This window comes from Buceros rhinoceros, unplaced genomic scaffold, assembly GCF_000710305.1.
Source record: "Buceros rhinoceros silvestris isolate BGI_N320 unplaced genomic scaffold, ASM71030v1 scaffold11038, whole genome shotgun sequence".
Taxonomy (NCBI): Eukaryota; Metazoa; Chordata; class Aves; order Bucerotiformes; family Bucerotidae; genus Buceros; species Buceros rhinoceros.
Genome location: NW_010425122.1, coordinates 10,477 through 23,520, shown reverse-complemented (window position 1 = coordinate 23,520; position 13,044 = coordinate 10,477). Strand labels below are relative to the sequence as shown.

The 13,044-nt window shown below is 37.5% G+C and overlaps 1 protein-coding gene across 1 annotated transcript in view; it reads left to right on the top strand.

Moving 5' to 3' along the window:
- LOC104497747 (baculoviral IAP repeat-containing protein 6-like) overlaps positions 1-13,044 on the top strand; it is a gene marked incomplete at its 3' end in the record, with an annotated part of 33,494 nt that overhangs the window by 10,825 nt on the left and 9,625 nt on the right. Inside the window, exons 9-11 of the mRNA XM_010141029.1 lie at positions 1,713-1,771; positions 3,113-4,507; positions 12,615-12,764. Coding sequence (XP_010139331.1) covers positions 1,713-1,771; positions 3,113-4,507; positions 12,615-12,764 — 1,604 coding nt within the window. The remainder of the gene's footprint in view (positions 1-1,712; positions 1,772-3,112; positions 4,508-12,614; positions 12,765-13,044) is intronic.

Sequence of the window (13,044 nt, the reverse complement as noted above, 5' to 3'; positions counted from 1 at the left end):
GTCAGTTTTTATACCCCACTAGCAGAGAGATACCAAATCTCATTGCTGCGCCGTGCTGATGTTCCAGAGGAAGAGAAAAAAGAAAAAGGAATATAAGATTTGAAACTGCTTTCGAATTTAGATACGAATTATGCATTTCAGGTTTTGAAAGTAAAGGCTACTCATGAACTTCTGGAACATGCTTTTCTCTGATTGCTTCTCCGTAATTTCTGGTTTTGTCATACTGAAAATAAATTATGTTGATGTGCTAGGAATTACAATCATTTTGTACCTTTAACACATGCATTCAGACTTTAAACAGTTCGACAGTCCTGTTGCAAGCTTTTAAATAAGCTATAGGGTATGCCAGTGCTTAGAAAGTGTCGTGTGAGAAAAAGTAGTATTCTTTCATTTATGCTTCTTACAGTTTGTTACTGGAAACTCCTTTCTCCTATTACCAAAACTCAAACAAAAGAGTGAATAATTGTTGGAAAATTCAGGACAGAAAGTGTTTGGGAAGTCTTGCTAGTTTTCTGAAAGTTTCTTCTTAAGCTTCAGCATCACAGAAAGTAACAATACTGCTACATGCACAGGAAAGTAAATCTTTGTTTTTAAGCTTGATGTGATTCCTACAGTACTGCAGAGCAAATATGAAGCTCTCTTTTCTGAAAGGGGTATGTAGAAATGTGAGCAACATCAGAGTGTGGGGCCTAACAGCTGCATGGGCCTAGACTTTTGGTGTAGCTTTAGGGCTGTAAACTCCTTGAGAGTTAAAGAACTAAGCCAATTTTGAGAGCTGGTTAAAGGCTAGTACAACTGTATTGCTCAGAACTAAGCAACTTTCACTTCATCTGTATGAAATTTGCTATCACTTTCCTACTCACTGGGAAGCTGGATGAGAATCAAAGTATTCAGTTGTCATTGTTTTGTGGTGAAGTGAAAGTTGATGATGTTTGAGCCAAAAAAGATCTGTTTCTTGGGCATGAGGAGGAAGCATCCCGTTTGCTGAAATTTGGACGTCCCACTTGGTACTGTGAATGGATAAACCTGAAGCTGCGAAGTCATTACTGTTCTTCATGTTTGTAAAGAGTCTGTAATAGGGAATTGTTTCTTATCTTGGAAAAGCCAGATGCATAAGTATTCATATATTCTTAGAATTACTGAAGGGCCTATTTTCTCTCAGAGTTATATTGAACAGAATCTGGATTTATTTTTTTTTAAAACTACTACCAGATTAATAATTTTTACAACACACTGTTCGTACACGCTTTCTCTACTAGCTACAAACTTCCCTTGGTAGAGTTGAAGACCAGTCTGGAAACTCCATCTTTCAGAGGAACTTTAAAGAAGATATCTTCAGTTTTTAGAGGTTTTGTTTAGTTGGTTTTTGTTCTTCATTGAAAGATTTGTGAGAACTGGCTTTCGTTTTATTTCCTTTTATGACTGACTGAGAATACAGTTGCAGAATGAAGGCAAACAGAAAGCTGGTCTACTTGTTCAATGACAGAGGGGAAAATCTATTGTTAGTGTCTGTGACCAAGAAGAAAAGTCAGGTTGTAATATGCATTGTATTTTTTACTGATTTTTTTTTTAAACTACTGTTCCTGTATCTTTGGAGACTGTAGCAGTGTGTGGTGGATGTGTTTTTTTTTTTTTTTTTTTTAATCTAAGTAAAAATAAAAATGCCCCTACAGGTCATTCATGCAATTTTTTTTTTTTTTTTTTTTTTGTAGTGATGACCTACTGGAGGATTCAGACAGTGAAGAGCATTCCAGATCAGAATCTGTGACAGGTAGGTTATATCTGATCCATGTAATAGTTAAGACATCAAGGGATATTGTTCTTCTCAGGCTTTTAAAAACCCCCGGTCAAAACCAATTGTATTATATTCACAGTATTAGAAAAAAGGAAAAAGATTGACCTTGAAAGCAATACCAATGTTTAAGTCACTATTTATATGGTGGAGAGATTACATGGAGGAAAAAAGAAAAACTGTACTTTGTTGGTTAATAGATGTCTTATTTGACAACAAGCATTGCTTATCTTGCTGTCAATAAAACACGCAAACCAAGTTAAAAGAGCTTACGTAGAACAGGAACAAATTACAGCTGCAGAAACCCCTTTATATTCAGGGGGTTGCCAGAGAGAGTTCCTGTATCTCGATTGTTTCCCTGTAGGTATACGCCTTTGATGGATTATTTCTCTTCCTGAATAAAGATTTCATATAGAAGCACACCAGTGCAATGCATGGTGTTCTCGAGTTATTTTTTTAGAGGCTGAATCAGAAATTTTGATGGGAGGGAGGTTTGCATAGTTACTTTCCATAATCCAGTTTACATCTTTGAGTGATGATCAGCAAGTGGAGGGGGGGAAAAATGTGTACATGTGCATACACACAAGAAAATAGACTTGATGTGTAAAAAGGATTTTTTTCAATGAAGGTGTTATGAAAGGTGATACCCTGTCATTTCTACTTAAATCACCTCTTAATCTGGGTTTGTGTGGTGTCCTTTGTAATCTTTTCAATCTCTGCATTACCTAGTTGAACTCTTCTGATTAATTGTTACTCTTGCAGTACTGTTTAATTCCATCAGGTTATGTCTTAAGTTTTTACTGTGTTTTGTATTATAATAGCTTGGAGTTCTTTCTTTTAGGTGGTCTGTTACATGGTGAGAAGTATCAGGTTTTAGAGTTAAATAACATGTTCTTCAACTAAGATTGGAGAATGAATCTACAGAATTGCATATTTTTTATGGTACTGGATTGTTTAGGAAGGAAGGGGAATAATATATAGCAGAACATGAATTGAGTTGGTTACATTAGTTGGATTTCAGTATGGTGGTCTAGCCAAAGTAGAATAATTGGTAGAAAGATACCTGTTTACTGGGAGACTTGTTGAAAGGCTAGTGTCCTGTTCTCTCTACTTTCAGTCTGTAGATAAAATTAGGAGAATTGCTGGTCTGTGTAAATGTTGGCCTCGTATTATTTGATTATCAAGTCTTAAACATATAGAACGTTTTAACGTATCGAAACTGTAGAGCAGTGACTTTTTGCTTAATTGTAAGTCCATAATATATGCAATATTGGGGTTTTTTTTTAATATAAATTATGTTTAAACATTTTTGTTTTAAAGGGCATACATCACAAAAAGAAACTATGGAAGTCAGCCTTGATATAACAGCTCTCAGCATTCTTCAGCAGCCTGAAAAACTTCAGTGGGAAATTGTTGCAAATGTTTTGGAAGACACGGTTAAGGATCTAGAAGAACTTGGGGCAAATCCCTGTCTGGCCAACTGTAAGAGTGAAAAGATGAAGGAAAAACATCTAGAACAACACAACATTCCTTTTCCTTGTTTATTAGCTGGAGGTCTATTAACATACAAATCACCTGCTACCTCTCCTGTTAGCAGTAACTCTCAGAGGTCACTGGATGGCTTAAGTAGGACTCGAGGTGAGAGTGTCTCGGAACAGGGATCAACTGACAATGAATCCTGCACTAATTCAGAACTGAATTCCCCTCTGGTAAGGAGGACTTTACCTGTATTGCTGCTATACAGCATTAAGGAGTCTGATGAAAAAGCAGGAAAACTCTTTTCACAGATGAACAATATTATGAGTAAAAGTATACATGATGATGGTTTCACAGTTCCACAGATCATTGAAATGGAGCTGGACAGTCAGGAACAGTTGCTGTTACAGGATCCCCCTGTGACTTACATTCAGCAGTTTGCAGATGCTGCAGCTAACCTAACTTCTCCAGACTCGGACAAGTGGAGCTCTATGGTTCCCAAACCTGGGACTTTGGTTCAGTGCCTGCGTCTGCCAAAGTTTGCAGAGGAGGAGAACCTGTGTGTAGATTCAATCACACCCTGTGCAGATGGAGTTCATTTGTTAGTAGGACTGCGGACTTGTCCCGTCGAATCTCTGAGTGCAATAAATCAAGTAGAGGCCTTGAATAATTTAAATAAATTAAACTCGGCACTGTGTAATAGAAGGAAGGGGGAACTAGAATCAAGTCTTGCTGTAGTGAATGGCACAAGTATTGATGTAATCCAACACGAGTCACCAGCAGATGTACCAACTCCTTTAATAATTCAACCTGAACAGAGAAGTGTTAGTGGTGGATACCTCTTGCTTTATAAGATGAATTATGCCACTAGAATAGTTACTCTAGAGGAGGAGCCAGTAAAAATCCAGCATATCAAAGACCCCCAAGACACAATTACCTCAATGATTTTGCTCCCACCAGATATATTGGATAATCGAGAGGATGACTGTGAGGAACCTGTAGAGGAAATACAATTGACTTCTAAAAATGGCAGTGGGAGAGAGAGAAGATCTGAGATCTCTACTCTTGGTCACCTGGTAATAACTACTCAGGGAGGATATGTAAAAATACTAGATCTTTCAAACTTTGAAATTCTGGCCAAAGTGGAGCCACCTAAAAAAGAGGGCACTGAGGAACCAGATATGTTTGTCTCTGTGATATACTGTTCGGGCACAGACAGACTATGTGCATGCACCAAAGGTAAGACTTCATTAATTTTTTTTTAAGTTTTTTTTAATGCTTAATTTGACTGTATTTGGAATATGTTATAGAACGTTAGATTCTAAGCTTCAAAATTGTAATAGGCAAGTTCCACTGAATTCATGTACAGTTTAATTCTGTTCTAGGAATCAAGGAGTCTAGCTAATTCCTCAAATGTAGATTTTAATCTCTAAAATGGAAATAACTCTTGGGTATGTCCATTGTACCAGCAGATTTTTTCTTGTAGAGGCACAGATTTTCTTAAATCCAACACAAATAGAAGTAATTCTTGTATGTAGTTATTCCTGCGCAGGAGATTCACTTTTTGGAAAAATGTCTCCTGTCTGTAGCTGGCAGTATTCAAGAGGCTGGAGAAGATAATGCTTTTATGCCTTATACCAGTGGTCAGTGGTGTCGTCTTCCAGATAGGGCTGCTTGTTCTGCCTCAGCCTTTTGCAGTTGGGATTACACTTTCTTGAGCGTGAACAACAGCCTATCCATGCAGGATTGTTACATCTTTTTCAAAATGAACACCAGACGTTCTGGGGGAAAGGGACAGGTAGAAGGGGAGTACAACTCAAGGCAACTTTGTAGAAGTCCCTAAACCACCACACACCTCCCTGCTTCCTTGTGTCACACTGAGGCAGTGGGAAGAGCTCTGGCTGTCATCCAGCTGAGTTCCTCCATGCACTGATGTCTCGGTTCTCTTGTACTTCAGTGCAGCTCTGGTGGAAACGCTTAGCCTCTCAGAGGGCCAAAGCCGATGGGATGGGACATGCATTTCAAATGAACTCACACCAATACCAGAAGTATTTAAATTTACATGTTTCCTCATTTCATAGTGGTGTCATGTTGATTACACAGTCCTCCTGTGAGCGGCTGTGATACTCAAATCAGGTTTACCTGTTATTTCCAACAGATAAAGTCAAACTTACTGTAAAAATCTTATGTCCTGTGTTTATCACTTGCATATTAAGAGTTCTAGCAGTAGAGATTTTAGATCTGCTTTTTTGGTATGGATGAAAACGTCATGTGTTAGCAACTAGTATTTATGTTTGCAGATTCCCAAAGGAAACATTCATATTTACTAAATTGTTCTCTTTTGGTAACTGCTTTTGAAGAAATGTCTGTTAAACTGTTTTAGCTTTATTTAATAATGCACTCTTCCTCATTAAAATTGAACTAAAATGGAATTAACAAAGGTTAATTGCCTTTGAAAACTGTTAGTATGTGATAACCATGTCACGATGTTTTTACTTATGCTTTGCTGATCAAACTGCAATCTCGTTTTAAAAACCCCAAACCTTGCCGAGGTTTTGTTCTATAGAATTGCACTGCTATTTCTTTCTTTCTTAAATCAAATGTGTTCTGTCTTGTGTTTTAAGATTAATGACGAAAGTTGAAGGGCTTGTTATTACTGCGCACAGTACTTTCCCAACCAGTGTATGTGGTAATTATGTGCTTGTAGCATTTGGTATTGTCTGAACTTGTTTTGGGACTTCGAGTGTAAGGTGTGCAGGCCTGTTGAGCTGGGAGCATTTCTTCTGTGTGTGTAGGAGTGTTTGTTTCTTCTGCCTAGAGAACCACCACCTCTGTAACTGAAGGCAGAATACTTCACCTCCCTCGTAATAGACAAGCACATCATTTTACTTTTTCAGTAAATATCTCTGTATTTTTTTCTCTCTTAGTGTTATAATTCCATCTAGGAATTTATAAATAGCTTTGCTATGACTTCTTTTGATCTTGCTGCCTTTAAGATGACTGGGATTTTGGGTTTTTTTGGTTTTTTCTGTAGTCCTATATGTCATAGGTATTTCTCTGCCCTCAGGTTTCCTCTCTTGAATATAACATTTTGATAACTCTTCTTTTTATCTATTGATTATTCTTATCTTTCATTTACAGCCACTGCACCTCTGTTTGGAACTTGACTTTTTGCTTTGCAACCAAATTAGAAAGAACTTCAGAATTGATTATTTTCATTGTTTAAATGTCCTTAGAAGCTTTTAATTTCTATTCCTTTTTTAACATTTCAGTCACTTCTCCTGGTACAATTTTTCTCACTTTTAAGAAATTGAGTTGTCATGTTTAGGAACCAATGTCTGTTAGATGTCTGGATTTCAAAGTCTGACGCTAGGTACATCTGATGCCTCAGAGCCCTAACGTTTATACCAAAATATGAAGCTTTGTAACAAATGACTTGGTCTTAATCGTTTATAAACGTACTGCCTAAAATCCAGAAATACTAAAAGAAAAAACAAATAACAAAGCTCAACTATTAGTATTTTTTTTCATTTTGTACGATGTTGTTCATTTGAATAGCTTGATGTAAGGAATAGGTTTTGCGTAATTTTTGTTGTGTCAAATTGTAATCATCCTTTAGTCTTCCTGCTGTAAGTGGGTAAAATTGCTTGCTTATGTGGTAGGCAGCTGAAGGTACTTTTTGTTGTTATTATTATTATTCTTTTTCTTAAATGTCATTTTCCTGGACTTCTTCCAAAGTCACTTTGATCACTTAGCTTCTCATGCTCCTCAGCCATGTATGGGATGGTGCTTGCAGTCTGACACCATTAGGAAGATATGTGTTGAAAGTAAGGTAGCTATATTCACTCGTGTTCAATGTTAATCCTTCTAGCAAGTAGCTTGTAGAGCAAAGACATAAGTGAAAATGTTAAATGGAAGATTCGGAACCTACGTGCACTGGAAATTCTTAGATGTTGTTAGAAAACTATTCAATAATACAAGTTGAGCATTATATTCTCTCCTATTCTCTTGCTTGGATGGTGGAAGCAGGCAAAGAGGTACTTTAATGGCTGAAAGTTTTGGATGCAGAGTAGCCCTTTTTTTTTATGCTGCTCCTGATTGTTCCCATATTATTTTCATTGGTAGATCATGTAACTTTACCCATAGCTGCCTTTAAGATACAAATGTGTGAATGGGTGTTTCGGGTTTTGAGTGTTTTATGTAAAGATGTTTTACATCTGTATTTGACATCATCCATCTTTGGGTTTTGAGAATAGTTGTTTTTATCCGACTTCAGTACGTTATCTCTTGGTATCAGCTTCAGGTACTCCTCTGTTTCTGCGAGGATTACCTGGAGTTGACCTCTGGGGAGAAGAGTGCAAGTATATTCTTGGTTCCAGATCAGTTAAGCAAGCATAATGGACATTAAGCTCTTTGTATTCTGCTTTCTTCTCTTCCCCTTGGCTCAGATAGACTATAGTTAATATCCCTCTTAGTGTAGTGCCTTGTGGGTTATGTGGAGGTTGTAAATGTTTTGTCTTGTGTCGTTAATATAAAATGGCTTAAATTCTGCTTTTGTAGCATCCAAAATAAGTAAGCTAATTATTATAAAAATATGCAGTGGGCTGACAGGTGTTTTTTTTGAATAGGGTTACAGCTCTAGAGTCTCTTGAAGCCTATTATCTGGTGTTTAAGAGAATCACATATAGTTTGTTTTGGAAACAAATTTCCATGGCTACAGTTGTCACTGCCTTCTTTATATCTAATTTTTCATCTAATTATTTCTTTTTTTCAATTACAGTCCTCCCAAAAATTACTTAAGAAAACAGTCCACAGTACGCATTCTACTTTTTTCTTTTGTTGGGTTTGTTTTAGATTGTTTGCTTAGTGGTTTACCTGCTTAGCTGTCTTTGCCATTCGGGCAATTTTTCTTACACAAAGTTCAACATAGGGAGCGAGGTGGAAAAAATGGACATATCTGAAATGTTCCTTTTTTAAATTGACATAAAGGTGGAATAAGTCTCTGCTTGTGTTTTGCTTTGGCAGTTTTAAAAATAATGCATGATTGTGTTTCTGGGAGTATTTTTGAAAAGATCAGTAAGAATTGTCAATCTTCTTTCACTGCTACTGATGTTTTCCCCTGTCAAGTTATGAACTTCAGTGTCTGAAGCTCTCTGAAGAAATATTTTAGAGTAGGAAGGTGAGGTGCTGTTTCAAACAAAAGCGACCAGAAGTGGAAATCTTCATAATGTTATACCGAAGCAGGTCTTTCTCTGCCAGACTGATTGAGTAGATAAAAAAAAATCTGTATGATAGGTTTGAGTGCTTGAGTTCCTTCTAGTGAGTGAAGCATTCCTGGGTTGTATATAGTGTATTGATTACTCTCTGTAGCTTTTTTCCCTGGTTTTGTTTGGATATCTTATTTGTCTCTTCTGTGTTGTGGGGTTTTGTTACCCTTGCGTACTGGTGTATTTGAAATTAAGGAATCAATTAACTCTTCTTAGTGTTCTGCCTTCACAGGCAATGGGGTTAAATGGGATTGGGGAGAGGTCTAGTTTTTTTCCACCTCAGAATTAGTGTTGGAAGTGAAGCTAAGAGATCATCTTCAAGTTAGGATAAATTGCAATTACCCATTCAGAAGCAGAGTTCTGATCAGCCTGTTTTGAAGGTCTTCAGTGTGAAGTTTTAAAAGCCTACTCACTAAATTTCTTCCACTGCATGCAGTCCTTGGTGATGATTTTTGCTGTTTTCCCTAGTGTTTAGCTTGTATTATCTTTGGTGACTGGAGTCATTACTAACCTTTATGAAGATGGCACAGAGATAACTTCAAAAAAAGGAGGGGAAGACAGTCCTCTTCCAACCATTTATTTTCTTGACCTGAATATCTCCAGTCCTTTTAAGATTTACCCAGGGGCTTTGAAAAGAAAAAAAAACCACCTTAGTCTCTACTCCCAAAACATCTGCTCAAGTCAGTCCACATGTTTCTTGATGAAATACCCAAAACCAGGCACAGTGATCCTACAGATGTCTTTGAATGGAACAGAAGAATTCCTTAGCAGCTCTGCAATCTCTACATACCGTGTGTACCTACGTGCAGTGGGACATTTGCACTTTTGAGGAAGAAATTGAATCAGATTTATCTCCTGACTCACGGGAGTCTCCTTTACAGAATTGCTGGGTAACTGGATTTATTTCTGGCTAGACGTAGTAACTTTCACTTGTCCCTTTTCAATTGCATTCTGTGTTTTCATAAGCTAGGATGGAATTTTACAGCTGAAATCTCTTAGGTGTGAATTCTGTTGGAGTGAGGTTTTGGGGAAGCTTTCTTGAGGACATTTTCCAATGTGCTGAACTAGTTTAAGAGCTAATGCTTTCTCTACAAGCCCAGGAGTGAAACAGGGAGGACTGTAAGTTTTTTAATGGATAGTTTCCTGTGGTGTGGCTCTGTTTTCTTTATTCCTTTAACTAAGTGGGTGTTGTTCAACTATGTCCTTGTTGTGATTTCCAATCAACAATTGTGTCACTCTTCCAGATTCCTGCCAGAACGCAGGATACATTAAAGCCACTGCAGTGGCCTAGTCTCTGACATATTCCCTAACTTGTGCCAGTGCTGCTTTTCTGGAACTGCTAACGGTTTTGCCAGAAGGAAGCTTGGGATTTATTTGGATGGTTTTATGATTCTTCTGTTTGTATAACCCACCAGGTTCTTTAGTCCAAGCAAATTACAAATTTTTAAATACAATACAGAATTAAATGAACGATGTTTTGAATGTGTTACCTGTTGTTTTGGGGAAGTATAGTGATGCTTGTTTCCAGTCATTCTCCCTTGTGATAATTTAGTAAGTCAGGGTCAGCTTTCGTATCTTTTTGGTAGTAGAACAGAAGCATTTATCGCCTCTGTCAAAGTGTTGCACGCAGAGAAGTCATCTACTTACAATGTTTGCTACTTGGCTGGAATTAGAAAGCACCAGCTGAGTTACTGTTTCAGCCTACTAGTGCATACCATAAGCCGATAGTATCACCAAAAAGAAGAGTAAGAAGAAAAAAAGGCAGCTTGTTTTGCAGAGATTTTTTTTTTCTTGGCACTTGACTGTAGGAACTATGGTATCTTTGAAACAAATAATGAGACATGCATCATCAGAAGGTCATCTCTGGGTTTTCTAAGAGAACAAATGCTTCCTTTGTGATACTGAAGCAAAGCCACCTGCCAGGTTTTGGAAAGTGCGTGAGCACTAATTCTTCTAAGGCTAATACTGTATAACTGAAGTTCATGACAAACTACTTTGTAGAAATATTTTTAAAATAAATAAGTAAGAAAGATCTCTCAAGTTTAGCATGGAATTTTTCTTGGAGAAGTGCTGGAGTCTTTCAGGAATGCAGGGATTATGACTCTCTCTTCCTCTTGTAGTACAGATAAAATGGTAAGGACGCTTTTTGCTGCTGTTAGTGCCAGAAACTCAGAAACTTGGTTTGAGAACCAAGGCTTTATTTCTTTAAAACCAAATCCTACCTAACCATCTACAGAGTGAGACCTTGGCATTACTTCGTCTTAGAGAAAACCCACAACTTTGTGAAGTTCCTCAGCATTTCTCCTGCTGTGAGTCAGGCAGATGGGACAAGTCAGTATGTTGAACTTGCTTTGCATGTACTTTATTTCCAGGACAGGTTTTTATCTGGTTTTCAACACTGAGATCATTCTGATCATTGATCTTTGAGCAGTAAACAGAATAGGAAACAAACTGAGGTTTGGCTTATTACCAAATGAAGCTGTCAAGGTCTGGGTTTTCTAATGTGTCTCTAATCCTCTTTTTGTGAGGAAAATTGTTTATCTGTAAGTTTCAAGGAAACTCATTGTTGTTAGTTGCTAGAACTAGTTTTTTTCCCCCTCTGTTTGGATCTGTTTGAGATGTCCTGTTCTGCTCAGGGGGTGAGTGGGTTGAAGCTGAGAGAAGGGAAATAGAGGCTTCATACTAGATCTGTGAGAAGGCCTCACCAACAAATGGCCTGGTGCCTTAATGAAATAGTTGTTTTGCGAAGAATAAAAAGAGAAACATACAGAGTGAGAAAACCTCCTGTCCCTTCAGATGCTGGGAGCCCTGCTTTCATCCAGCATCACCCAGACCCCAGTGGGATTTTCCCACAGCACACTGCAGATCCTGTCCACAGAGATGTTCTTCCCTTTTGGTCATTTGAGCTGTTATTTTCCTTTTTTTATTCTGTCGTGTGAAAACAGTTTTTTTTTATTAAGCCATTTGTTGATGGGCCTTTCTTATTGAGATCCAGAAAAAAAACTGTACCAGCTCTCCGTGCCTCTCGCATATCTCTGTGTGCCTCCCACACACTTGTGCTGTGCCTTACTGTGCCTCTCTCTATAGCTCTCTGTTTCCCTCCCCTCACAGTGTAAAACATGTGCCTGCTGATTATGCTTTTATCTTGATGTTTTACTACGTATATTATATCAAGTTTGTTTGTTTCACATTACTTCGATATTTTGCGTAGCAAGGTTTGTCCTAATCTTAGTAAGATGCTAAAGGACAGTCTGTAATCAATTTTCAGGAAAAACGGTGGAAGGCCCGCTCTAGAATTTTCCTCTCTATTTAAACTCTACTGATTAGGACTTTTGTAACGTCTGAAACTGTTAACAGCCCTTCTCCTCCCCCAACTTTATGTAAAATTGAGCATTCCTTCTCAGCCACTTCTCTATAAATGACAATTCATCTACTTGTATCTGTAGTGGTAAATAATGGTCAATTTCCTTGGATGATTTCAAGCTTCCATCAGAACATTATGTTCATTGAAAATTTTGGGGTTGCTCTTCTGACTATTGACGTAATCAGTGTTGTAATTACAGATTTGATGAACTAATGTCAAGAGCACCTTAGTTAGAGTTCAGTGAGGAAGTGATTTTTTCAATTCTCAAGTATTGATCTTTAAAAGTAAATTCATGCAACCTGTACAAATGAGGTAGTGTAGGCCTTCAGTTGACATGATGGAATATTTTCTGTTTAAAAACACAATTTGGCTTATGGAAAGTGTAATAATGGTTATGGTTTTGGGTTTCTATTGATTTTTCAATTAAATATTTCTTAATTACCTTTTAACTTTCCTCCCCTCATAATATTTTCTTTTTTCTTTGATGCCATTCACAACTGGAGTCAGTTTTGTAGTTCTGTTTTGCATTTGCCCCCCCCCTAAAATTTGTCATAGTAAAACAAAATGAGTATTCCTGTATAATCTTCCTAGTTTCAGTTACTGTGTAATTACTGTCATAATTGCGTGGCACTTCAACTGCATGCCTGTCTTGTGACTTGAGTTTAGCTATATGCCTGTTTAAACTTTATTCTTTTGTTGCCTGTGATGATTTTAGGTGGAGAACTTCATTTCCTTCAGATTGGAGGGACCTGTGATGACATAGATGAAGCTGATATACTTGTAGATGGATCCCTTTCCAAAAGCGTAGAGCAGTCCTCAGAAGGCACCAAGCCTTTATCTAACCCTTCTAGTCCAGGCATTACAGGTAAATTCCACGTGTTTAAATGTATTGTAATAAAAGTGCTTTTGTAATTTTTGGAATTTGCATATTAAGATGATTTTTAGTTGTTTAGTAGCATGCTGCTTTGTACTTTTTTGCTGCCTGACATTGGAGTTCCATAGTTGCTCTAGGTGTGTCACTGGGTATGTACAAGAATACACTTTAGCAGCTCCTGATTTAAAAAACAAACAAACAAAACCCCCCAAACCCAAACCACAAACTTCTGCATAACTGATTGTGTTTCCAGTATCTGTTATTTGAAGTG